The 27166-nt window shown below is 46.2% G+C and overlaps 1 protein-coding gene and 1 long non-coding RNA gene across 2 annotated transcripts; both read left to right on the top strand.

The window, feature by feature from the left end:
* Positions 1-11186: 11186 nt before the first annotated feature.
* On the top strand, positions 11187-15954 carry LOC122725917. Its single transcript, XR_006352768.1, has 5 exons — positions 11187-11296; positions 12521-13135; positions 14271-14604; positions 15274-15480; positions 15657-15954. It is a non-coding gene; the product is annotated as an uncharacterized LOC122725917 (long non-coding RNA).
* An 849-nt stretch (positions 15955-16803) lies between these two features.
* On the top strand, positions 16804-20470 carry PHLDA3 (pleckstrin homology like domain family A member 3). The gene is made up of 2 exons (XM_043962664.1): positions 16804-17251; positions 19722-20470. The coding sequence occupies exon 1, from the start codon at positions 16806-16808 to the stop codon at positions 17184-17186; it is 381 nt and encodes a 126-aa protein (XP_043818599.1). The 5' UTR covers positions 16804-16805; the 3' UTR covers positions 17187-17251; positions 19722-20470.
* Positions 20471-27166: the final 6696 nt, after the last annotated feature.

The following is a 27166-nucleotide window of genomic DNA, read 5'->3' as shown; positions in this document are numbered from 1 at the left end:
CACATCCCATATCAGTACAAAAGGGATGTGGTCCGCTGTCACAGGCTGGCACATGCTGTAGCTGTATCCTTTGTTTGAACATTAATAAATTATAACTCAGAACATGAGCTGAGCCTCTCTTGTTTAGAACCCAACTGTGTGCTCCAATGCCAAAGTAATTCAGGCAGGAGAGACCAACCACTGCAGGTGGCTGCTGGACTCTCAGATCTCAAAAGCAAAGACCATCCCAATGTTATTTTATATTCCTCACAGGGCCTAGAACAGTATCTTAAACATAGTAGGTCTTCAGCAAGTGTTTGTTGAAGGAAGAAATAGAAGTTCCTATTTACTAATGCCTTAAAGTTCACAAATCACTTTTCTCTCAATGGTCCCATAAAATAAATATTGCAGAAGGGCAGCTAGGTGGTGCAGTGGATAGAGCACCGACCCTGGAGTCAGGAGGACCTGAGTTCAAATCTAGCCTCAGACCCTTGACACTTACTAGCTGTGTGACTCTGGGCAAGTCATTTAACCCCAATTGCCTCACACACACACACACACACACACACACACACACACAATTAAAAATAAATAAAAAAATAAATACTGCAAGTATATAAGGTAGCAAAATGATAGAGTCAGGAAACCTGAATTCAAGTCCATCCTCAGACACTTAATATCAGTGTGACCTTGGGCAAGTCATACATGAGGATTACCCATTGAGGATAACAGTGCCATTAGATTGTTAGCTCCTTTAAGGTAGGAACTGTTTTTTGTCTCTTTTTGTATCCCTATCACTTAGTAGAGTGTCCATCACATATTAGACACTTAATTAACATTTATTGACTGATTTTTTTCCTTCCGTGGTTATTATGAGGATCAAAGGAAATATCTGTAAAGTGTTTTGTAAATTTTAATGTGCTATGTAAATGTTAGCTATTATTCATAATAATATCTATAAAATGTTACCCCTTTATAGAAAAAGGAGCTCAGGCTTAGGGAGGTTAAATGATTTGGCTTAGGGTCACACAGCTTATAAGCATCCTAGTAGCTAGAATTTGAATTACTATGTCTTCTGACTCTGTCAATTAATCTTTTTGCTACACTATTGGAAGGAAGGGAGGAAAGAAGGAAGGGAAGGAGGGAGGGAAAGAAGGAAGGAATGGAAGGAGGAAAGGACAGAAAAAAGGAAGAAAGGGAAGGAAGGAGGAAGGGAGGGAAGGAAAGAGGGAGGGAAGGAAGGAAGGAAGGAAGGAATGATCAGAGAAGTTTTTCCAGAGGTAAGATCTTACATCTTACAAGAGGTGCAGAGAAAGGGAAGCGTTCCTTTCAAGGTGAAAGGAACAATATGAATAAGAGTTGAGCGTAGTCATCCAAGGATTCTTTACAAAAGCGGGGTTGGATATTTTCCGGGATGCTCAGGGACCCCAGGTGATGAGGAACCTCTAGGGCCAGCTACAGACACTGGGCAGCTTGCTGGCCTCAGAGTCCCGGCGACTGGGTGCTAGAGGCAGGTCGCCCTCTGCTGGCTGCTCTCTTATCCCCGCTGCAGCCTAACTTGATTTTGTTGTTGTTGCTGTTGGTCAACCTCCCACTCAGCTTCACCGCTGCCTAACCCTGCAGGATTCTTGCTGCTGAGGAACTTGCTAGAGAACTCTGAGGTCTCACAGGCTCATAGAATTTTAAAATTAGGAAGCACATCAGAGATCATCTCATCCTGCCTCTCTTCATTTTTTTTTTTTTTTTGGTGGGGCAATGAGAGTTAAGTGACTTGCCCAGGGTCACACAGCTAGTAAGTGTCAAGTGTCTGAGGCCGAATTTGAACTCAGGTCCTCCTGAGTCCAGGGCCAGTGCTCTATCCACTGCGCCACCTAGCCGCCCCTCTTCATTTTTACAGATGAGGAAACTGAGGCTGAGAGGGGTTTTAGTGACTTGCCCAAAGACACAAGCTAGGAAGGAAGGGATAGAGCTGGGATTTGAGTCCAGATCCCCAGTGAGCTTTCTCATACTTTTTTTTTCCGTGCTTTAGACTCATACTATAACATTCAGGGAGCCAATGCTAGGAGATGAAGACAGGGTGTGTGGGCCCGATGGGAGACAGAAGCAGGAGGGACTGAGCAAGATCGAGCAATCAGACCCTGGCCCCAGGTAGAGATGGAGGCCAGAGGATTACATTAGGGAGGGTTGGAGTAATTTGTTTTGTGGTGCATTCTGGCATTTGGAGGGAGCAGGTCCGGGGTGGTGCGTGTGAGGGTCGGGGCAGGTTTCTACGGGGAGGTAGCAGCAATGTCCCCAGTCAACAGCAGATGGTACTATGGAGTCACAGAAGACTGCTCTCCTCCATTGTCCTTTACTTACTACTAGTCAGTCAATAAACATTTATTAAGTACCTACTGGGTGTCAGGCACTGTGGTAAGCACTGGACCACTGAACTTGGCAAGACGCTTTACAGTTTGCACAATGTTTCACATATGCTGTCTCTCTGGATCTTCCCAAGAGTCTCCTGGGGCAGCTACTGTATCCCCATTTACAGATAAGAACATTGATGCTCAGACAAGAGAAGTGACTAGCCCAAGGTTAGGTGAGACCCAAACCTGGATTTTTGGTTTGGGAACAGGGCATGATCCCAACTATTAAGTGTGGTTTGCTGTCTTCTCACCTCTTCAACATCTTGGGCTTCTACTTCCTGTCCTCCAGTTCTTCCCAAGCACATTTCCCCCGAAACTTCTCCCTACCATGTTGTCTATCCCCATATTGCTTTTCTCTCTGATGCAAGCAAACTAATCCCAGCTATAGTTTTCTTGAAGAATTCTTGTCCAAAGTAGAGTCACTTTAAAGAATCGACCTGGGGCAAGGGCCCTTTCTGGAACCGTAGGAAGAAAATGGCCCTTCTCTTATTATTGGGAGGCATTCTTTGCTCTTGTTATACTGCATACATAAAATAGTTTTTTAAAAACCCTGTTATCTCAAGCAAATGAGGGGTCTCTCACAGTAGAAGCAGACATATAATAAGAGAACTAAAGATTTTGAGAGGGTGAAAGCCTATATGAGTCTGAGGTCGCTGGCAGAGGCCATCTCCAGGGCTAGGCACTAGCCGTGGAATCAGAGATACAGTGTTGGGCACGTCCTGAGTTTCTTTATTTATAAAATAGAGAATTAGACCAAATGATTCCTTCGAGGGTTGAGTCCTGTGTTCTTATGATCCTTGCTACTTCACTGTCCCCTTTCAACAAGGTTATAACTAGCATTTTCCTCCTGGGACAAGAGTCTGGAAAGGTGCCCTTTGTGTAAATGGGGAGATGCTCTGGGACTCCAGCTCAAGGTGAAGGGGAAGAGGGGCACTCCCCTGTGGGGATCCTCTCATAGCTACCAACCCAATTCAGCAAGCATTTATCACCTGATACTAAAACACAATGCTAGATGATAGAGATTCATAGACAAAATGAAAAACACTCCCTGCCATCAAGGAACTTACAGGGGGGTACAACATGTAAGTAGATAAGTAAATACAAAATAATTATAGGAAGGACAGAGTGCTAATAACTAAGAGATCGAGAAATGCTTGCTGAAGGAAGTGGCACCTGAATTGAACTTTGAAGACAGCTAAGGATTCCAAGAACTGAAGGAAGTGAGGAGGGAATACATTTCAGGCATGAGGGATAGCCTATGCAAAAACATGGAGGAGGGAGATTGAATGCTAAGTATGGAAAACAGAAAATAGGTTAGTTAAGTTGGATTGTGGAGTGTGTAAAGGGTAGTAATATGAAATAAATCCAGAAAGATAGGTTGGAGTCATATTATAAAGAGTTTTAAATACCAAGCTGAAGAATTTGTATTTTATCCTAGAGGAATAGGGATCCACTGAAGATTCTTGAACAGGGGAGTAACATAGCATACAGGTAATTTGAGGAGGAAGAGAATATCAAACATTTGTGGGATTGGGGAAGGCTTCATGAAGGAACTCACATCTGAGCTAAGCCTTGAAGGAATGTAAGGTTTCTTTGGGGGGGGGGCAATGAGGGTTAAGTGACTTGCCCAAGGTCACACAGCTAGTAAGTGTCAAGTGTCTGAGACTGGATTTGAACTCAGATCCTCCTCCTGAATACAGGGCCGGGGCTTTATCTACTGTGCCACCTAGCTGCCCCAAACGTTAGGTTGCTAAGAGGCAGAGATGAAATATAAGTCTATTTCAGTCTTGGAGAACATTTTGTGCAGAAACAGAGATGGGTATAGAACATAGACTCTAGTGCTTTAGACAGTAAGCTGGGGGGGGGGATACATTTTATCCTGGAGATAATAATAAGAAATCACTAAAGATTCATGGGCAGGGGAATAACATGGTTGGATGTGCTTTAGGAAAATAATTTTGGAAAATATGGAGAATGGATTGAAGGGGGAAGAATCTGGAAGTCAGGAGTCCAAAAAGGAGATTGTTGCAATGAGATGATGGGAGTCTGATGCAGGGTGGTGGCCTGTGTGACTGGAAAGGAGACAGATAGGAGATTTACTGTGGAGGTAGAATCAACGAGACTTGGCAACTGATTGGCTATTGAGGTGTGGGGTGAGGAAGAAGGAAGAGTCAAGCATGACTCTGAGCTCATAAACCTAGATTACTAGAAGATAATGGTGCCCTCAAAGGAAATAGGGAAGGTTGGGGGCAGAGATGACTTTGGGAGAAAGATAATCAATTTTGTCCCTGACACATTGAATTTGAGATGCCAATGGCACCTCCAATCGGAAAGGTCTAACAACAAGTGGAGATGTGGGACTGGGGCACTAGAGCTTGATACACTGATCTTCAAAGAGATAATAATGGGATGCACGTGAGCTGATAAGATTATGGATTTATGGAGGTGGGGGATTGATTGTGTGCATTGAGAGAAGAGAACTGGGACAGAACCTACAGTTATGGGTGGGATACTGAAGGACAGGTAGGAGAACGAATAGAGAAAGCAGTATCATGAAACCTGCGGGAGGAGGGAGTGTGCAAGCGGAGGGAGTGGCCAATAATGCCAAGAGAGGTCCAGAAAGGTGAGTTCTGAGAAAAGGCTATTGGATTTAGCAATTAAGAGATTCTTGGTAACATTGGAGAGAGAGAAATGAGTGGGCGGAGAGGAAGTAGAGGCAGGAAGCATCATCAGCTTTTTCTAGGAGTCTGGTTGTTGAAAGGAGGGAAGCTATAGGATGATAACTTCCTTTTTAAACTAATTATTCTTGCTAAGTAGGTGCTGATTAAGCCAAGGGAGGTCAGTTTGGACAGTTTGAAGTCAGTGGGATAGCAAGTGGGTCTGGAAGGGGGAATGTGGGAGAGGCCCAGCAAGCTACCCACTCACCTCTTCTCCACCAGCATTATCCCTGTCCCAAAGCAGCCACAAGCTGCCAAGCTCATCCCTTCCTTTTTTTCTTTTTTTCCATCCCTTCCTTTTAACACAGATGGTAGGTAAGGCCGGGCCTTGGGCCAGGGGTGGCAAAGGACTGGGTCTTTCCTTTGAGGAGAGAAGGCACTAGGATTGGCTACCTGATAAACAGATGCATACCTGATCTTGCCCTCACTCTGTGTGTGTGTGTGTGTGTGTGTGTGTATGTGTGTAAACATGGGGAGGGGTGGTAAAAGGGAGTACAACATCATGGCCTAATTCAGTCCCTCCCCCAACCACATCCATAGGCAGAGGTTCTGGTCCTACTCTCTTGGCTTTTGAAGAGGTCCAGCTACAGGAGCTCTGGACCCTCCAGAGGGTAAAGGGGTTACATGTAGTTCATGGCTGCTCTGCCTCTGCACCCCCTCCCTGAACCCATAGGATGCCTCCTATTGTTTAGTCTGGGGTATCTCTGCTATGAAAGTCCTCTAATCCTACTCTCTTCATCCAGTCCAAGGACACTCTTGGGCCAGAATCACAGAATTATAAGGTCATCTATCTAGAGCTGAAATGGACTTCAGAGGAGCTCATTTTTATGGATGAGGAAACACAAGATCAAGGGCAGCTAATTGGCTCAGTGGAAAGAACACTGGGTCTGAAGTCAGGAAGACTTGAGCTCAAATTTGCCCCAAGACACTTAGTAGTTGTGTGACTCTGGACAAGTCACTTAACCTTGGCTTGCCTTAATCCACCAGACAAGGAAATGGTAAACCTCTCTAGTGTCTTTACTAAGAAAACCAAAGAGTTGGCCACAACTGAAAACTATAGGACAACAAACACAGTATCAGGGAAGTGTAGTGACTTTGTCGAGGTCGCACAGGAAGTAGGCATCAAAAATTGGAACCCAATTTTTCTGACTCCTGAGTCAGCTTTCCCTGTCCCATGCTGTTTCTTAAGGTGACAGACAACTGAAACTTCATGCTCCACCCTATTACCTGACAGATCACTGAGACTAGAGTCAGGAATGCTTGAGATCAAATACAACCTCAGAAACACTTACTAGCTGTGTGATCTTGGGCAAGTCACTTAATATCTGCTTTCCTCAGTTTCCTCAACTATGAAATGGGAATAATAATAGCACTGATCTTGCAGGGTGTTATGAAAAGAAAATGAGATAATATTTGTAAAGTATTTAGCTCAGTTCCTGGTGCAGAGAACGCACCATATAAATGCCATTGTTGTTGTTATTGTTATTGGAGAGCAACCCCATATTCTGTTTCACCTGTCTCCAGCTATAACCAGGTGTCCCAGATTATTCCCAGAGGAATTTTGAAGATTGGATGCTACCTATTATTCTCAACCCTATTCTGCTCCTCAGATGCCTGGTTCAAAGCCCCACCTGCCCCACTCTGGTTAGAGACCTGCCATTCATTGTTAATCCTCTTCCAGAAGGGCTTCTATTTTTGAGGCCCCCTGGTCTTCAGAGGGTCTGAGTCCAGATCCTAGCCCAGAACATGGTTGAAGGAATTAACCAAAGGAGTAGATTAGGTCTTAACCACCAGATATGTGATATATTTCAGGCAAACTAACTAGGACAAAGAAGGATGTGTTGGGTGTCAGGGTAGACCTTTTGGGGACTCAGGAGGCTCCCAGGATGGGTGAAGGAACTTACTACAGGATCAGTGCAGGGTGATTTGAAGTGCAAACAGGAAATGCCTTCTTGCAAGGGGAGGACATAGACAGAGAGAAGACTTGGGAGCAGTTACAGGAAAGGTGAGAATCTAGGCAGAGTATTAGCATTGGGGCCAAGCTGAATCTCCTCCAGGCTTAGCAGTCCAAAAGTTCCTTCAAGCATCCAACTCAGATAGGGTGGAGACAGGGAAAAGAAAGAGTGGCTGTGTGCCCCGCATGCTGTGCCAGACTGGACAAGGAAAATCAGTCCATGCTCTGCCATTCCATGCATTTTCCTGTTATTTCAACATCTTTTATTTTTCCTTTAATTTCCCAATAATGTTCCTTTGGGAAAGTTTGAACTTTATCTTGTTCAAATTAAGAGAAGAGGGGTCTGTCCACATCTAAGCCAAGAAAGCAAAGCGGAGAAACCCAGCATGGTGGTGTTGGCATTCCCTGGACCAAGGCTAAGGTGAGAGCTTAGGGTAGGACTCCAAAGCCTGTACCTCAGAGAGATCAAAGAAAGAAAGAAGAAAAGGCTCAGTGGTGCAACCCCAAACTGAAAACCAAAAGTTCTGTCTGTCAGTTGTGGAATGGCTGAATAAAATTTGGCATATGAGTGTGATGGAATAGTATTATGCTACATGAAACATCTCAGAGGAAACTGGGAGGATCTTTTTGAGGTGATGCAGAGCCAAGTGAGCAGAGCCAAGAGAACAATGGACACAATACAACAACATTATAGAGAAAAACAACTTTTTAAGACCTTAGAACTATGATCAGCACAATGACAGCCCACAATTGCTGAGGACTGAAGATGAAACACACCACCCAACACATATTAGAAAGGAGATGGACTTAAAATGCAGAAGGAGACTTGCATTTTTGGACATAGCCAATGTAGACATTTGTTTTGCTGGACTATGCATATTTGTTATGAAAGTTTACCTTCCTCCCTCCCTCCCTCCCTTTCTCCCTTCCTCCCTTCCTCCCTCCCTTCCTTCCTTCTTTCCATCTTCTTTTTCCTTTCTTCTCTTCCTTCTTCACTTTCTTTCTCTCTTTCTTTCCCTTCCTTCCTTCTTTCCTCCCTCCCTTCCCACCCCCATATGAATGAGCAAAAATTTTAGCAGTCTTATATATTTTATGTTTTTGAAAGCACAGAGACTTTTTTATTCTTTTTTTAGTTCCAAATTATCTCACTCCTCCTCTTCTCCTCCAGCCCACTGAGAAGGCAAGAAAAACAAAACTCATTACAAATATGTATAGTCATGCAAAGCAAATTTCTGCATTAGTCATGTTCTTAAAAAAAAGAAAGAGAAAAATACTTCATTTTGTACTCTGAGTACATCAGCTGTCTACCTAGAGGTAGATAGCGTGTTTCATCATGAGTCCTTTGGAATTGTGGTGGGTCATTGTGTTGATCAGTTACTAAGTCTTTCAAAGTTGATCATAATTACAACATTGCTGTTACTGTGTAGATTGTTCTCCTGGTTCTACTCATTTTACTTTGTATCAGTTCATATACATCTTCCCAGGTTTTTCTGAAACCATTCTTTTCATAATTTCTTATAGTACAATAGTATTCCATGACATTCATATACCATAACTCATTCATCCATTCCCCAACTGATTGGCATCTCCATAGTTTTTAATTCTTTGTCACCACAGAAAGAGCTACTACAAATATACTTTTTTCTTTTCTTCTTAATTAGGGATAGGGACAGTGGGAGAAAAGAGGAAATCCTTATAAAAATAAATAAATTAATGAATGCATGAAGATTTTAAAAAGAAAATTCAGGTTAGGGAGCAAGAGTTATATTTCTCTTCTCTTCTCCCTGCTCCCATTATTTCCTTACACACCCTCTCACACAGGATGCCACCTCCTCTCCTCCTCTGCCCACTCAAACAGCTGGCCATAGTTGTAATGGCTAGTAACCAGATCCAGCCCTCTTAATTTCATCTTTCTTCTTCCTTTCCTCCACTTTTTGTCTTCAAATGCATTCTCCTTGTATCCAAGGGGAGAGAAACAGAGGGTCAAAGAATCTTCCCCAGGTCACTCAGTAGGGTCAGGAGACGAAAAGAACTCCAAGATGGGGAGTGTGTGGGGAGAATCAAAGGGTCACAAGTTTAGAGATGCAATAGAGCTCAAACTCCCTCACCCCCATTTTATACATGAGGAATTTGGGACTCAGAAATTTGCCCAGGGTCACACAGCCAGTGTCTGAGGGAGGATTCAAAGCCAGGTCTTCCTGACCCCAAGTCCAATGCTCTACCCACTGTACCACCTTTCCTTTTGAAAAAAGGTATAGGGTTCCAAAACACTCATGGTGGAAAATGTTCTCTACATCCAGAAAAAAGAACTGTGGAGTCTGAATGCACATCAAAGCATACTGTTTTCATTTTTGTTATTTGTTTTTTTCTTTCTTTCTTATTCTGATTCTTCTTTCACAACACGACTAATGTGTTCAACATGATTTTATTGTATAACCTATATCAGACTGCTAGCTGTCTTAGGGGAAAGGAAGGGAAAAGAAGAAGGCAAAAAGATTTGGAACTCAAAATCTTAAAAAAATGAATGTTTAAAACTATCTTTACATGGAATTGGAAAAAATAAAACTATTTTTAAAAAGGGTATAGGGCTGGAGGGGGTTAATTCTTAGGTGCTTGGGTATAGGTGTGAGTGGAGTTCCATCTCTGATTAAACCTAAACATAGGGCAATGCCACGCAAAGGCCTTGGGGGGCCAAGGTTGGTAAGCAAATGTGTCCCATTGCCAAAAGTCTATTATAGCAGGAAAGGGCCAGATTCTCAACAATGAGCTTAATGGGTTTCTTTCCTCATTTAGACACAGCTGGGTACTTTCTCCTTCTACTAGTTGGACTGGGGAGGATGCTCAGGACAACAGAATACCTCTTCAGAAAGAGCCATGAAGCTTAGGGGTTAGAAATGGATCTGGACTGGCATTTGGATAGCTTTCTCATAAAGAGATTATTTTCATTTCCCCCTATCCCTCCTTTGTATACCATAGAAAGGCACAGTGGACAAAGAACTCTTTACTCTGTGGCAGCCAATGCCGGCTGAGATTTCTGGACCTTGTCAAGGATGAGTCAGTGTCCACTGTCTCTAGTGCTCCAGGATGAAGAAATGACACACCTGCAAATGGAGGAAGGTGACCGTTTGGCACAAATGCTGAGATATCGAGGCCACTGAGAGCTTCTTCATCTACTTCTCCCGCCATCCCAGGGTAAGAAATCCACATCTTTTGACAGTTCCCAGTGCATACCCTTATCAAGGATAGGCATCTCCCCTGCCTTGGTGGGATTGCCTTTAGAGGTTTTGAATTTAAATTTTATAAAAGTCCTTATACTTTTTTGTGTGTGATAGACCCTTTTGGCCATCCAGTGAAACCCATGGACCCTTTGTCAAAATAATGTTTTTAAATGCATAAAATAAATGTAAATTAAACTGCAAAAATGCATAAAATCCATAGAATTACAAAGGAAACCAATTCTATAGAAATACTAGTGAGCAAACGATTCTTTTCACAGTTGCCAGACTTCAGTCTGAGAAGCCCTGCTTTAAACCCATTGGGCAGCATGGGCAGCGGGAAGAAGAGCACGGAATTTGGAGTTAGAAGAACTGGGCTGGAATCCCAGACTATTTCACCTCTCTGATATTCAGTTTCCTCATCTGTAAAATGAGGAAGCTGGATTAGCTGATCTATAAAGGAGTCTTTCAGCTCTCCCTAGATGACAGGAAGGTGAAGGCCCTTGCTTTTGGATGCTTCTGGGGTCCTTGACCCTTTGCCAAGGGATACCAGGGGTCATTTGAGGGCACCCTGCCATAGCTACCTTTGCCCCTGAATCCCTGGCACCCAGGTGCCTGGACACCATGGGAAACCCCACAAGCCCTAACCAGACCCACAAACCAGGCCCCAGCTCCTTCAAGTCCAGGCCCAGCCTGTCATAAAGGGGGTGGGGGAGCCACGCTCTCCTGGTGCTAGACGAAAGGGATCTCTGGTGACTCAGGAAAGTTATTGGTTTGGAAAGTGATTAAAGAGCTCGAGTGGGAGGGGATTTCCACGGAGAGAGCCAGGCCCAAGAGCAAGTCTGGGCGGGTTAGGGCTCAGCCAGGGGAGTCTGTTGCAATTACACCTATAAAACCCAGATCTTTAGAGAACCCGAAACTTTGATTCCCTTTTCTTTTTTCTTTGCAGGAGCAGAGATCCGAGGAAATCCCGAAGCCACCCCAGCCCCCACCAAAGGCAGGAGCATCAAAGAGGAGCTGAAGGTGGGCAGGGCAAGAGAAGACTTAGGGAGAGGCCCAACTCCTCAAATGACTTTTGGCTTATCCCATCTCTCAACCTACTAGACTCCTGGTTGAACTGAAGCCCGGAGTAGCAGTGGACAGGAAGGGACCTTTAAGCATTTTAGGGCAATTGAAGAAGTCACTGGTCTTTTAGGAAATGGGGAAGTGGGTTGGGAGGCAACAGGTCCATTTCTCATCCCCTTTGGGTAAGCAGGAGTCAGTCACCTGTTCTGACTCAAAGTCCCTGAGACACACCAGGAAGTGGGAATGGGATAGCATTGAAATACAGGTTAGCAGGGGGGAGTTGATCAAGAGATTCTTTCTGTGGGAATGGGAGTCACCAGGTTTAAATGCAATTAACTCACATTTATAGTGCTTTAAGGGTTACAAAACACTTTCCTCATAAGACCCTATGAGGTAGGTAGGGCAAATCTTATTATCCCCATTTTACAGAGGAGGAAACAGATTTGAGGAAGTGACTTGCCCAAGGTCACATAGCTAATAAGTGATAGGATATCCAGGTCCTTTAGATACTTTCTGCTACATGCTATAAATCCCCTTCCAGGGTGATATAATTTAGGACCAGGGGCGTTCTAAAGAGTGATAAAAGCCAGGGGCAGCTAGGTGGCACAGTGGATAAAGCACTGGCCCTGGATTCAGGAGGACCTGTGTTCAAATTCAAATTCAGATACTTGACACTTACTAGCTGTGTGACTCTCGACAAGTCACTTAACCCTCATTGTGCTGCCAAAAAAAAAAAATGGTAAAAGCCTATAGTTTCTCCCAAGGTTTTCAAATACAGGTTGACAGGTGACCACTTTTCAAGGATTTTGTAGATAAGGTCCCTTTTCAGGTAAGAGTGAGATCTCTTTCAGCTATGAGATTTTGGCTGGTCTCCTACTCAGGTGAAGTCCATCCTCGATGAACCTGTTGAGGAAAGGAGGCATTTTTCTATGCTGGTTGCCCATCAGCTCATCTAAATCATTCCCCACCAAAGCTCTGAACAATGATTCTGGGCTGAGCCACCCCAGGAAGCTAGACTCCCCCAGAAGGGAAGATGAGACATATAGTGTTGTTATTCCTCTCTTGGCAGTGGAGGGAGTAACAAGGGCCAGAGCTCCTGGACAGTCTGCCTACTTCCCTAGCTCCCCTGGGGCTGTATCCCTGCACCTGTTATAAAGGACCATTCCTCCCTTTCTCCCTTAGACTTTGGGTTGCTTGCCCTCTGTGGATGCCCTAGGAAGAGACTGAAGTCATGTGGAGAAAATAGGAACCTGTGGGCCTCTGCCTTTGGGGATTTCTGAATTATCTTCGTCAACAGGTTGCCTCTGCTGTTGTTTCCCTGCTCTGGTTTGTTCCTGAGATATCTACCCCCGACCCCATCCCACCCCCTGCCTTTCCCTTCAGGCTCTTCCACCTTCCAGCTCCTAAGAAGCCAGAGGGAACATTGGAGCTAATTCTTTTTATATTCTCTCTGGTCTAAGCTGTAGCAGTTTCAGTTCCACCAGATCCTGGAGCCATTTTGTAGAGGAGTTGGGGTGGGAGTTGAGGAAATTCTCCTTGACCAGAGGGCAAAACCCAGACCTGAGCCTGAGCTGATGGGTCAGATCGACTTTCTGCTTTGGGTGGGCAGTGCGAGTAGGCCAGCTCTGGGCAGAGGCCAAGGGACATTCTGTCCAGTGGCAAGTCAACAAGTCAAGTAAACAAGTGCTTGCTGAGCATCTGTTTTGTGCCTGGTCCTGTGCCAGACAACATTCCCTGAGAAGGTCAACTGGAGCATCCCTGTTCCTAGGAGGTAGCCAGAAGGATCTGATCTAGGAGGTAAGAAAGATGAGGAGGGTGTGAGAGCATTACCTACTGCCATGATTCACCACTCCAGATCTCATATACCTCTGGGCACTCAAATGGCCCAAATGACCCCTTCTGGGGCCAGAGTCCCCACTCGACAATACGGACAGCAGAGCTGCCCAGAAAGAGATACAGGGTGGGCCAGTCTCTCCTATCAGAAGATCATAAGACCAGACCCCAGAATTTCTGGGTTTCAAAGACCTTGCATCTACTAATGATCTCCTAAGTTACTAGTGCCTTCTCCTGAAATTATTTTGTATTTACCTATAAGTGTACGTGTTATGTCCCCTAATGTTATGTCCCTTCGCAGGGAAGGGACTATTTCATTTTTATCTTGGTAGGTCCAGCACCTAGCACAGTGCCTGGTACATACACAGTAGTCCCTTAATAAATGTATATTGAATGAATGAAATACGCTGTAGCTAGAATTAGCTTCTGTTCCTACTACTGATTTTCGTTACCTTCCCACCTCCCCATCCCATTCCCTTTCCTTTCTTAGCTCCTGATCATCCCTCCTTTGGCCCTTCTTACTATGCCAGGCCAGGATGAACATATAGAGCACTGGTTGAAAAAGGAAGGTAGAGTTCTGTCTGTTCCAAGTGGGAGCTAGCCTCTAGGACTGTGACAATTCCTACATACATGATGCTAGAAGGTTAGAGCTGGAAGAGAGCTCTGATTCAAAAGAACAAAAGCCTCTTGAGGGCAGAGGCTTTGATTTTCATTTTTGCATCTCTGGCACCTAAGTGCCTACCACATAGTAGGTACCTAATAAATACTTTGGGTTATTCTTTTTTTTTTTTTCTGGTGAGGCAATAGGGATTAAGTGACTTGCCCAAGGCCACACAGTTAGTAAGTGTCAAATGTCTGAGGCTGGATTTGAACTCAGGTCCTCCTGACTCCAGGGCCTGTGCTCTATCCACTGTACCACCTAGCTGCCCCCAGTTGTTCTTATTAGAGTTTGTCTCATTCAGTTCACACACATCCCTTTTTTATAGGTGAGAAAACTGAGACCTAAAGAGTCATACTTTTTCCAAGGTCATGGTTACTGACCAAACTGGGGTGGAACCCAGGCCTCTTGATTCATGCTTCTGCCACTTCCTCCTTTCAGGATGTCCTGTAGGCATAGTGACTGAACCAACCACTGACCTATTTGACGCAGGAAGGTTGCAGGTTTGGATCGTTCTGCCCAGTGTCTTGGCATTTTGAAGATCCCAGCCTGCCCTGGAGGGCATCGGTGCCCTTTGCCAAGTGTGGAGGGTGAAGTATCTGGACTGGATGGACAGCCAGGACGAGGAGGGGCATCTTAGACCTTCCTGTCTCCTCCTGCTCAGACAGGCCACAGACACTGCCGGCAGGAGAACGGCTCACCATCTTAGTTGCCTCTCACCAGCAGCCACCGGCTCAGACCAGTTGTTCTAGGGAAGGAGCTGTAGGATTTCTAGGTGAGGAGCCTCACAAGGCAAGATGACGAAACATTTAAAGCTGGAGAGAACCTCACAGCTCATCTTGTCCAATTTCCTCCTTTTGCATATGGGGAAACTGAGGCCCAGGGAAGTTAAGGGATTTGAACCTGAGTTCTTTGGCTCCATATCCAAACACTATGCCATCCCTCCCCGCTTCTCCAGTTGCTAAGAAGGTACAAGCAAAGACCTCAGAGTTTTGCACAGAGAACAGATAGCCTCTCATCTCTTTCCCCTCCAGCCAAGGGCCAGCTCAGACAAGACAAGTACTGTGGGTAACACCGTTAGGTTCTGGGGCACAGAGAAGGACAGAATCATGAGGTGCTCACACTAGGAATCCTCATTACCAACATTATTATATATTATTAATCATGTAATAATCTATTATTAACATATGTTGAACAGTGCTAACAGGCCCTTAAGAAACCAATGCCTGGGGAGGTGAAATTATGTGGAATCAGCAAAGGGGTGGTGACCAAGGATAGACCCCAGGAGGCCCAGTTCCCATTATCAGGCCCCACTCCCCAAATAAGCTTCTTTCCCTATAGGGGAGACAGAATATAGGAAGAAGCCTTCATTTCCTTCCTGCTGCATCTTATTCTCTAGGTCGAGGAGGTAATCCAAATCTCTCTCACAATCCCTCCCCAACAGGGCACCTCACAACCCCACCCTCTCTGGGCCTAGGAGAGCAGGGTGGAGACTGTCAGCTCCCAGGGTCTGCGATGAGAGATTCTGGGACTAGATTTCAGTTCAGCGCTGAAAGTGACTGACTACACACACAAGGTATCCTCTGGGCAATACAGCCGATCCATCTGGTTCCTCTCTCACCGAGCCAGGAAGGAGAGAAGGGGACCCTGGGTAAGGGCCCAGTGACTCCCTTAACCCCATTCCCACTCCCTGGCCCAAGTGCTTCTCCCCATCCCTAAGGGAGGGGCCCACAGCTGCTTCTGACCTTTGCTTGTGCCTTACCTTCTTTACTTCCACCCCATCCCCAAAGCCTAGCCTGGCCCCTAGTTCAAATGTATTCTCTTCAGTCTGGCCTGGGAAAATCTGAGGGACCCGGTGAGGGATGAAAAAGGACTCAACCTAGGCCCCACAGGCGTGCTCTGGAAATGTGAGGCTCACTCTGACCTTTCGTGTTGTACTGGAGCTGAGGTGAGCTGGCCAAACTGGCAGGGGGTCAATGAGGAAGGACTTCTTTGGGTGAAGGTGCATGTGCCAGCATACCGGGAAGCACCAGAGGCTAGCTAGAGCCTGCTGGGCCCCTCCGACCCTGCACTCCCCCAATCCATACCCCTACGATCCACGGCCATGGAACACCCCCCTGGCACCCCGCCCAATACCACAGGCCAAGGCCAGTAGCCACGTGGCCCGGCCGGGTGAGGGAGGGGGTGGGAAAAGGAGGGGGGCTAGTGCCCAAAAAGCTGCAGAAGAGAACGAATAAGCCTTGGGCTGTCGGGACTAGCGGGTCCCCTTCCCATTCCTCATTTCTCCTTCTCCCCTCCCCTCCTCCCTCCCTTCATCCCCCTCCCCCCCATTGGCTCCCGGGCCAGCCAGTTTGTGAATGAGTCCCAGCTGCCGCCCCGCCCCCCCCCCCCCCCCCCGAGGCTGTGTCTGGGCCGGGGCCGGGGCCGGGCGCGCGGAGAGGCGGGGCCGAGCCAGCCAGGAATGCACAGAGGGGCTGGGCGGGAGCAGAGGAGAGGAACATGTAAGGGCACATCTTCGGAGCTGCGGCTCAGCGCCCAGACAGAGCCCACGGGGAGGGAGAAGACAGGGCTGCTTAGACAGGCGGCCCAGACCGGGAGGGAGCGAGCGAGCGAGCGCAGCAGGAAGCGGACGGGCCCTCTAGCCTGTGGGTGCCCGGGGGCCGACAGATCAGTGCCGGGGGGCCGTCAGGCGGCGCAGGAAGGGCACACGGGGGGTGGCGTCGAGAAGGGTGCAAAGAGAAGGCTGTGAACGGAGGCTGCGGCCAGATTAGCGGGCACAGGACAGCCAGGCAGGGAAAGCTCGAGGGTGGGGGCCAGGGCACTCGCTCCGAGGGTACATGTGGCGGTGTGCCTGCTGTCCGTCATAGCAGCTTCGGGCTGCCGCCTGGGAAGCGGCCGCCGAGGGTGCCGGGCAGCCCGTCCCGAGGGGCATGACCGAGGTCTGAGGAACGTGAGGCAGAAGGGCTGGCGGCCCCAATGACGACGGGCGCGGCGAAGGTGCTGAAGGAGGGGGTGCTGGAGAAGCGCAGCGGGGGGCTGCTGCAGCTTTGGAAGCGGAAGCGCTGCGTGCTGACCGAGCGCGGGCTGCAGCTCTTCGAGGTCAAAGGCACTGGCGGGCGGCCCAAGGAGCTCAGCTTCGACCGCATCAAGGCGGTGGAGTGCGTGGAGAGCACCGAGAGGCATATCTACTTCACCCTGGTGACCGAGGACGGCGGCGAGATCGACTTCCGTTGCCCCCTCGAGGACCCTGGCTGGAACGCACAGATCACTCTGGGGCTGGTCAAGTTCAAGAACCAGCAGGCCATCCAGACCGTTCGAGCCCGGCAGAGTCTTGGCCCGGGGACCCTGGTGTCCTAGACCCAGCTCCCCTCATCATGCTCCACCTCGATCTGCTGTCCTTTCCATCCAGGGAACCATACCAGGTTTGTCCCCTGGCCCTAGAGGTGGGGGTGGGAGTGGGGAGGTGGAGAGCCCAATTAACTCCTCTCTCCTGAACTTCAAGGAAGCCGCCATTGGACATAGAAGTCCTGGCCAGGCCCAGGGTCCCGGCTCTGACAGTAGAATGGGGAGAACAATGACTTCAGTGACAGGGGACCCAGTGATTACGCCTAAACTCCTTCCTTGTTGGCAACCGGCCAAAGGGCAGGGGGCCAAGTCCAGAGAGGGACCGCTATTTTTTGGCTGAGGGCACAGGTTAAAAAGAAAGGCACCCCGAGTGACCTGGCAAACAATCTCCCACTTGCTCCAGGCCTTGAGGCCTCCTTGGCCCATGTGGAAGGAAAATGAGGTTCTCTCCCAGTCACGATAACCACCATCTTTAGTCAGTGAAGAGGATTAAGAATCTCGCCGGTCGCTGTAATGATGTAGGCTTTCCCTGACTGTCCGTTCCCTCGCGTTAGTCTGGGACAGGACTTTCCGCTTTTCCCCCCTCCCATCTGGTACCCTGTCTGATCTTTTCCCCTGATTTTTATAGCCAGCCACAAGCTTCAAAAGAGAAGGAAGAGGGAGGGAGGGACTTCAGAGCAGGTTCCTCAGTAATTTGACAATCCTTAAAGTAGGAATCTGAGGGTAGCCAGAGATTTGAGGAGGGACTGAGGCTCAGACAGGGAATGACTGAAACCCCCACATCCGGGGATCCTATTCAGAGAAGAATCATAGAAGGTCTGGCAGGATTGGAATCATGGAATTATAGATTAGTCAAAGGCATGAACTTCTGGAATATTAGAGCTGGAAGGGACCTTTGGGGTCATCTAGCCCAACACCCTGATTTTATAGATGGAGAAATGCGGGCCCAGAAAGGGATTTTCTTCCTGCCACACAGCTGGTTAGTCATTTCCCCTCTTCCAGATTTATAGCTATTTGGGGTGTGCAGAGGGTTCTGTGGCCTTAGCATTTGGTCTATTAAGAGAGGTAGAGACAAGGAAGGAAGAGATCAAGGCTGAGGGGACAGGACATCGGGATCCAGGGGCTCCCAGCTTCCAGAGCAGGTTTCTTGTTCCTCCAGTGCAAAAGTAAGGGATGGGGGGAAGGATTCCAAAGCAGAACTTAGATGCTACAGAATGAAATCCTTTCCCTTAAAATTCTGACCAGTATAGGGAAGGAAACCTTTCATCTTAGGTGTTGAGAGAGAAGGCATTTATTTGGATGCTTTCCATCCTATGGGGAACTGGCCAGCGGTTAAAAGAGGTAGTTTTTCCACTCTTTTCATTGCCAAGGGAGAGACCCTCAGGATCAAAGTGATCAAAGGGGCCTGAGCTAGTGCTCTTCAAATAGGTAGAGAAGTGGAAGAGGGGTAAGATGATGTGTATTAATCATGCGATTGTTTCTGAGAGTGGCGAGAAGTTTCTTGTAGGCATGGGCAGTTTTCTCCCTCATGGTCCCCAGACTCAGGACAGGAAATCAGAGTCCTGAGGGGCACTTGGGCACTTCCCTTCCCTGGAGTCCCCCAAAGGACAGGAAGAGACAGGGTGCTCCCTGCTAGGCCTCAGGTAAGTCCCAGATTGTCCGGCTCAGAGTGAATAAGGCCAGTAGGTGGGCATGGGGTCCAGAGGAGCTGGACATGAGAGGGCAGCTTTCAGAAAGGCACAGAGAAACACCATAGTCCACAGGCCAACACCATGATTCATTCTTCATGACATTTCATATTCCCAGGGAAGCAATGACCCGTTGAAGGAGGAGGGGCAGATGGAGCAAGCTTAGGGGAAACTAACCAGTCTGGTAGGAGGAGGGGGTGTCAGGAATAGAACCCAGGAGACTTGAATCCCAGCCCAGTGCCCTCTGCCCCAGATACCATCCATCCTGGGGGTGGGGTGGGGAAGGAGGGAGGCACAAGACTTCAGGGTGAAGGAGGAGGAGACAGCATGATACGGTAGAAAGACTTCTAGGCTAGGAGTCAGAAGACCAGGATTCCAATCCCGGTTCTGCCATGTAGACAGTGATCTTGAGCAAACCCTTTCCCTTCTTTGAGGTTCAGTTTACTTGTCTGCAAAATGAAGGGATCTGACTAAATAATGTCTAATATCTCTTTCAGCTCTAATGAGTCCAGGAGATTAATCCTCTTCGGTCTCTCTTCAGGGAGACCTCTATGTTTTCTTTCCCCATACCCCAAAAAAGTCATGTCCAAGTCTCAGTTCCTCCTCCTCTCTTTAATAAGGAGAGGGCTGGAGGTGGAGGCACTTCTGATACAACTCAGGCCCCTCTGTGATTGTCTTAGCCAATGTGAAGGATGCCCTTGGGCCCTCAGAGGCAGTATTTTTAGCCTTATTTGATACTGCTCTCTGCCCCCACAAGCCTTTCTGTATCAGGCTGTCTTTCCTCTTGGCTATTGCCTTCTGCTTACTGGTGATGGCCATGGGTTGTTGCTTAGCCCTAACCATTGTTTTCCCTTTTCAGCTTCCCAGCTCTTTCTGAAACCAGGGAGCCTGAAATGTCCCTGCTGGTCAGGATGAAGGAAGTGGACTCATGAATGGGCAGGAGCAGAAGGAGCTAGTGTCCATGGGGCTTTGTTTCTCCTGGGGAGGAGAGTGGCATGTCAGGAAGGACTGAGAAGGAAGATACTGCCCCTCCAAGCCCCAGAAATGTCACTGCCTTCAGTATAGACCCAGACTGCTCCGAATGACCTGTCTTCAGTTTGCTCCCTCTCCTGGGCAGCAGGAGGCCAGAAGAGGTCCTGAGGGCTTCTTGCTACTCTCAGAAAAACCTCTATTCCTCATGTGCAATCCCGTTTTCTCAACCCAAGAGACTGTCATCAGTCACAGTCTGGGCCTCTGTGCTCACCCAGTGAAGAAGAGGATGTTCCTCCCATCGTGGGCTGGGTCTTTCCAAGACCATGTGCAAGAGAGGCAGGTGGGGCTAGCCTTGGCCTACTGTGCCTTCAAGCAGAGCCATGATGACTCTCTCTGATCTCCTGCATTTGGGGAGCAACCCCAAGGGAATGCAACAGATGGGGCTTAGTTCCCAATCTTTGGGACTTGCTGCTTAGGTCCTCTTGGGGGACCTTCTGTCTAGGCCCCTTCTCTGTACTCCCCTGACCTCATACCTGTTCCCTCCCCAGCTGTGGTATTAGGGTTCAGGGGCCTTGTCATTACCATTTCATGCCAGTCACAGAATGAAGATGTCCCTTACAAAGGGTAGTGACAACATTGTTGACTTGAGTGAACTTCTTTGCCCGCCGAACCCACATTAGAGGCCAGGGCTCCTTTCTCCTGGCCCTTGCTCAGAGATTCCCCTCATTCTCATGTTTGGTCGGGGAGGTATTCAAACCTAGGAGTACTAGAGAGAGTTTCCATTTGGTGGAAACTGGAAGAGGAGAGGCAAGAATGGGTTATCCCAACCCCTCCTTTTTGGTGACCACAAGTTATCACTGATCCCTCAAAAGCTCCCCCTCCTACAGAAACTCCACTTGGTGGACTGGAATCCTAGGAATTTGCTCCGCTTCCTGGATGGAAGTTATCTGACCTCCCTTCCCCCTTTATACTCTGCCTTGGGACTCATTTTTGGGCTGGTTGATAAATAGGGAAGAGGCACCAGATGAGGGCTATTTATTCCTCTCTCTGCCCCTTTACCCACTCTATGATTTATGCACTAAGGTTAAAGAAAAAGAGTTGCCGTGGACCATGCAGGAATCAATTGCCAACTACACATCCCTTCTAAACCTTTTCACTGTCTCCCACATCCCCCAACCTCACCTTTCCCCAAGCAAAACACAAAAATTGGCCAAGACAAGTCTCTTCTGGAGTGTCCTGGGTAGAGTAGAAAGACTGGTTGGCACAGGACTCATTGCTCCTGGCACAAATCCTAAAGTAACTTTAGGACCCCTCCCACTAGCCTTCAGGCAATTAAGACCCTCTTCAATCCATCAATCAATCAACACACATTTACTAAGTGGGATTATGCTAAGCCTTTGGGTTACAAATACAAAAGTGAGATAATCCTTGGACTCAAGGTAATTATATTAAATGCCCACTGGCTTGCTAAGGTTTCCCATTATGCCCGACCCCCAGGCTATGCTCCCATCTTTTCCTAGCTCACAGAAGTTCCCATCTTTTCCATCAGAATTGAACTGTCTTCTGTCCTATTCTCCACTGCCCAGTGAGCTCTCTTCTTTCCAAGGTAATATCTAATTTGACTTTTCAAAAAAAAAAAATCACATTAATGGGAGCATGTAACAGAGGGCTGTCCTCTCCCTCTTTCCTTCCTAGCATCCATCATTTAACAGGACCTTTTTATAGGAAATCTCTGTTCCTTTAAGGTCTAATGTAATGAAACAGGGGACTTCAGACTGACTTTGTATCATATCATACCAGGTTGGAAACTTCTCCCTCACTCCTAGGTGAAAACCTGAACTTAGGGGAGGCATGGGGAGGGAGAGCAGTCATAACTATTAGCAGTGGGGAATGGCATTCAGCAAGGGTCTGAATAAACAAGGGCCTTGAAGGAAGAGTCCTGTGAGTCCCATGGCCTGTGTGGGAACTAATAGCAGAGCAGAAAAAGGTAGCTGGATCTGACTTCCACTCCTCCCTCAATGCCTGAGATTAGAGCCCCATTCCTTCTTTTCTATGGTCTGGTTTTCACATCAGCAAGGAATTCTCCATGCCCTGCCATCCATACCCTCCAGAACACTGTGCCACTCTCCCACTCATGGGGCAAGAGCCCCCTCTTCCCAGAAGGCTCTGGGAAAGAATGCAGCTTATCAAAGGTCACCTAACCACCAAGCAGGGCCTAGACCACTCTCACTTTCCCAGCCACAGAATGTCTTTGGGGCCACTCGATCCTGAAAGATCTTTCTTCCAGTGTCAGGAATGTTTTAATGGCTCCCAAATGTTGCTGTATTCCTAAGCAAGAACAGAAAGTCCCTCAAACTATAGGATTCCTTGGATTAGCCAGAAAATGGGTTGGGAACTCTGTGTGGGGTGGTGGGGTGGGAAAGGGGGGGTGGGAGAGACAGAAAACTGGGCCTTGGCTATGCCACGGGATCTACACAAGATGGAAAAACTTTGCTCATTTGGCTCTAAGAACATTGGGCTGCCGGGAAGGAGGAGCTGCAGTCTCTCTCTGTGGCCAGGCACATGAGTCATCTTTGGGTAAACTGGGACAGAGCAAGTCCCTGGTGAGCAGCTAAGAACCTCTTGGACTATGCAGGCTAAAGGGCTGGGAGCCTGGGAGTGGGAAAATTGGGTGTGGAGGGCATTGAGGGAGAGGAGTGACATTTGGATTAGAGGGGGAAGGCAGGGTATTAAGGAAGGTGAAGCTTACTTCCTATTCAATTAAAAAACATACCGAGTTCCTACACAGGAAGGAGATCAGTGCTATGGTGTGTGTCCAAAGCTTGGTAAAAGACAGTCTCTGCTTCCATTCAACCAAGAGTACAAATAATTGTGAAAATGGCATTTGTACAGTGCTTCGAGGTTTACAAAGCTCTTTACAGATACCATCTTATTGGATACTCACAACAGCTCTAGGAGGGAAGTGCTGTTATTAATCCCATTTTACAACTGAAGAGTCTGAGGCAAACAGAGGTTAAGTGATTTACCCAGGGTCACATAGCTAGTAAGTGTCTTTCTGAATTTGAACTCAAGCCTTCCTGATTATGGGTCCAGTGTTCATCTACTCTGCCACCTAGCTGCCACCAGATTGAGGCACAAAGTATATTGTTTTTGCACCAGACTTGTGATTTTGCCTTTGTAGGGAACATCTTTCTCAATAACTGTAGATCAGCACCTGCTCTACAAATTCTAATAGTCTTGGAGAGTTGTCTGATGCATTGAGAAGTGAATTGCCCAGGGTCACACAACCAGAAGCCAAAAGCCAGGTCTACCTAACTCTGAGGCCAGCTCTGTAGTGACCAAGTCACATTGCATCTCACAAGGTATATTCATTTTCTTACTTGTATATATACATGTTGTATTTCCCTAAAAGAATGTAAGTTCCTTGAAGGCAGGGACTGTTTCTTTGACTTTAGATAGGATTTCAAGAGTAGAGATGATGGTAATTGGCATTTGGGTTGTATTTTAAAGATTGTGCAACATTTTACATTAATTATCTCATTAGGGACTCAGACCAGGCTGTGAGATGACCAATTCAGAGCTGAGAGAGAACTTAGAAGTTATCCAGCTTGACTTGCTTATTTTTTTTGTAGGACAATGGGGGTTAAGTGACTTGCCCAGGGTCACACAGCTAGTGTCAAGTGTCTGAGACCGGATTTGAACTCAGGTCCTCCTGAATCCAGGGCCAGTGCTTTATCCACTGTGCCACTTAGCTGTCCCCTGACTTGCTTATTTTACAGATGAGCAAATGAGGCCCAAATAGGCTTGATCCTAGATATTCCTGACTCTAGATTATAAAGGAAAGGTATATCAGGGTGAGGGTACTATATGATCCAAAGCAAAGACACTGGGAAAATACTCTTGGTATAATCAAGTAGGTGTAAGTAGAGTTCCACTTGACTAGAGTTTAGGATATGTGGAGGGAGATAGTAGGAAGGTAGAAGGGTGGACAGATGCAGATTGGGGTCAGATTTTGTAGGCTGAGGGCTTTGGACTCTGCTTGGTAGACAACGGAAAGCTATTAAAAGTGTTTAAGCAGGAGAAGACATAATTGAAACTGTGCTTTAGGACGCTTTGCAATTTGGGGTTGACTTTGGCATATGAAAGAACTGAGAATGAGTTTCCTTGTCATAATAGTCCAACCTATAGTACCTGGGAACTGAATTTAGTTGGTTATGGTAGGAATGAAAAGAAGCAGGTGCTAGAGAGATTGTAGAGGTGACGACTAATTGGATATTTATGGTAAGGAAGAGTCAAATATGACCTCAAGGTTTTGGACCTTGTGTGATTGGGAAGCTAGTGGTGCCATTAAGAGAAATATTGGGATCAAAGGAAGGAGTTAGAGTGGTGTGGCAGCTGTTGAGTTAGTTGAGGTATACAACCTGATCCAACAAACGAGTAGATAGAGCTTATATATACACCAGATTGTTGAGCTAGATCCTGAGAACACACGATAAAAAGAAAAAGTCCCTGCCCTCAAGGATCTTACATTCTTCAGGGTGGGGGCTGGGAGTTCATATTTACATTTCGAGCACTGCATCCTGGAAGACATGACAGGCAGCTAAAAATGCAGGCCTGGAGAGAGAGAGAATGAATGAGAACAGAGCTGAAGATGCAAATTTGGAAATCATCTACACAAAGATACGAGTGGATAAAAATGTAGGGTGAAAAGGGAAAAGGGCCAAGGACAAAAATTTGGGGACCATCTACATTGACCTGAAACTGGAAAGAACCTCAGGGACCATTTAATATGATCCCCTCCCCTTTATTTTACAGATAAGGAAACTGAGTCTGGGGAAGTTAAGTGACTTGCATGCCTAATCTCAGGTTTAATACAGATAGTAAGTAATTATATTTGAACCCAGGATCTCTTGAAGGAGACAGAATAGCAAAGAGTAAATGGTTAGAGAGGAAGCGAAAACAGAGATAGAATACTCTTTTTTTGAAAGTTTTTTTAAAAAAGTTTCAATCTGTATTCAGACACCATCAGTTCTTTCTCTGGGAATGGATAGCATTTTCATCATAAGTCCTTCAGAATTGTCTTGTATCATTGTATTGCTGAGAATAGCTAAGTCATTTACAGCTGATTATCTTACAATATTACTATTACTTTGTAACATTTGTACATTTCACTTTGCATTAGCTCATTCGTCTTCCCAAGTTTTTCTGAGAGCATCCTGCTTATCATTTCTTATTCAATACTATAGTATTCTATTATCATCACGTACCACAATTTATTCAGCCATTCCCCAAATGATGGGCATCCCCTCAATTTCCAATTCTTTGCCATCAGAAAAGAGATGCCATAAATATCTTTGTACATGTAGGTCTGTTCCCTTTTTTAAAAATCTCTTTTTGGATACAGACCTTGTAGTGGTATTGCTAGGTCAAAGAGTATGCATAGTTTTATAGCCTTTTGGACATAGTTCCAAATTGTTCCACAGAATGGTTAAATCAGTTTACAACTCCACCACCAGTGCATTAATGTCTCATTACCCTCACATTCCCTTCAATATTTGTCATTTTCCTCTTTTGTCCTATTAGTCAATCTAATAGGTATGAGGTAATAGATACCCCAGAACTGTTTTGATTTGCACCTCTCTAATCAATAGTGAGTTAGAGAATTTTTTTACATATGACTGTAGAGATCTTTGATTACTTCATCTGAAAACTGATCATATCTTTTGATAATTTATCTATTAGGAAATGGCTCCTATTTTAAAAAATATATTTGACTCCATTCTCTATATACTTGAGAAATGAGGCTTTTATCAGAGAAACTTGCTTCAAATTTTTCTCATAGTTACTATTGCTAACTATATTTCCCTCCATCCTACCCTCCCCCATTTATTCTATTCTCTCTCTGCTTCCACCCTGTCCCTCCTCAAAAGTGTTTTGTTGATAGACCACTCTTTCAAAAAAGTTTGCTGGCAAAAGTAAGGAAAGAGAAAGAAGGATAATTTAAGAAGATAGAGATGAGGAAAGACATTTAGGTTAGGGGACACTTGAAGACTGAATAGGTATCTGTCTCCTTTTCTCCATTTCTGCCACAACCAACCCAGTTCAAGTCCTCTATCATCTCTCTCACCTGGGATATGACAACAGTCTCTTGATTGGTCAGGAACAGCTGCCAAAGCACATGCCTCAAGCACAGGTCTGACCATGCACTCCTCAGCTCAATAAACTTCCAATTCTCCCTATCTTTAGAATTTTGACTTGGACAACATGCCTGCAACCCACCTTTTTTAAAATAAAAGTATTTTATTATTTTCCAGTTACATGCAAGGATAGTTTTCAACATTTGTTTTCACAGGATTTCTAATTCCAAAGTTTTCTCCCTCCTCCCCACAATGGAAAGCAATCTGATATAGGCTATATATGTATAATCACATTAAATATATCTCTGCAATTAGTCATATTGTGAAAGAAGAATCAGAGCACAAGTGAAAAACCTCAAAAAAGAAGGGGAAAAACAGTCCAAAAGTAAAACCAGTGTGGTTCAATCTGCATTCATAATCCACAGTTGGATGTTGAGAACATTTTCTATCATGAGTTCTTTGAAATTGTTTTAGATCATTACACCACTGAGAAGAGCCAAGTCTATCACAATTGTTCATCACACAGTGTTTCTGTTACTATGTACAATGTTCTCTTGGTTCTGCTCCTCTCAGTCAGCATCAGTTTTTGTAAGTCTTTCCAGGCTTCTTTGAAATCCTCCTGCTCATCGTTTCTTCCAGCACAATAGTATTCCATTACATTCACATACCACAACTTGTTCAGCCATTCCTCAATTGATGGGTATTCCATTGATTTCCAATTCTTTGCCACCACGAAGAGAGCTGCTATAAATATTTTTATACATGTGGGTCCTTTTCCCTTCTCTATGATCTCTTTGGGATACAGACTCAGCAGTGGTACCACTGGGTCAAAGGGTATGAACAGTCCCATACCCCTTTGGGCATAGTTCCAATGCAACCTACCTTTTTAGACTCATTGTGCATTACTCCCTTCATATACTCCATGGTTCTGCCAAACTGGCCTTCTTGTGGTTCCTTGAACATAACATTCTTCCTCTGTGGCTTCCTTGTTCTCCTGCCTAGAATGCACTCACTCATCTCTTCCACCTTTTAGAAACCCTGGTTCCCTTCAAAGATGAACTGAAATACTACCTGCTTGGGCTCAGTCAGGAGCACCTAGGTTCAAATCCCACTTATGCCTGGCACATAATTTAATAAATGATTGCTATCTGTGTGTCCACTGATAAGCAATCTAACCCCTCTCATCCTCATTTTA

This window comes from Dromiciops gliroides, chromosome 4 (assembly GCF_019393635.1).
Source record: "Dromiciops gliroides isolate mDroGli1 chromosome 4, mDroGli1.pri, whole genome shotgun sequence".
NCBI lineage: Eukaryota > Metazoa > Chordata > Mammalia > Microbiotheria > Microbiotheriidae > Dromiciops > Dromiciops gliroides.
Note: the sequence above shows the minus strand (reverse complement) of the source record. Positions and strands in the feature narration are given on the sequence as shown.

Coding starts and splice junctions, on each gene's coding strand:
- PHLDA3 (XM_043962664.1), top strand. CDS start 16,806: ATGACGACGGGCGCGGCGAAGGTGCTGAAGGAGGGGGTGCTGGAGAAG.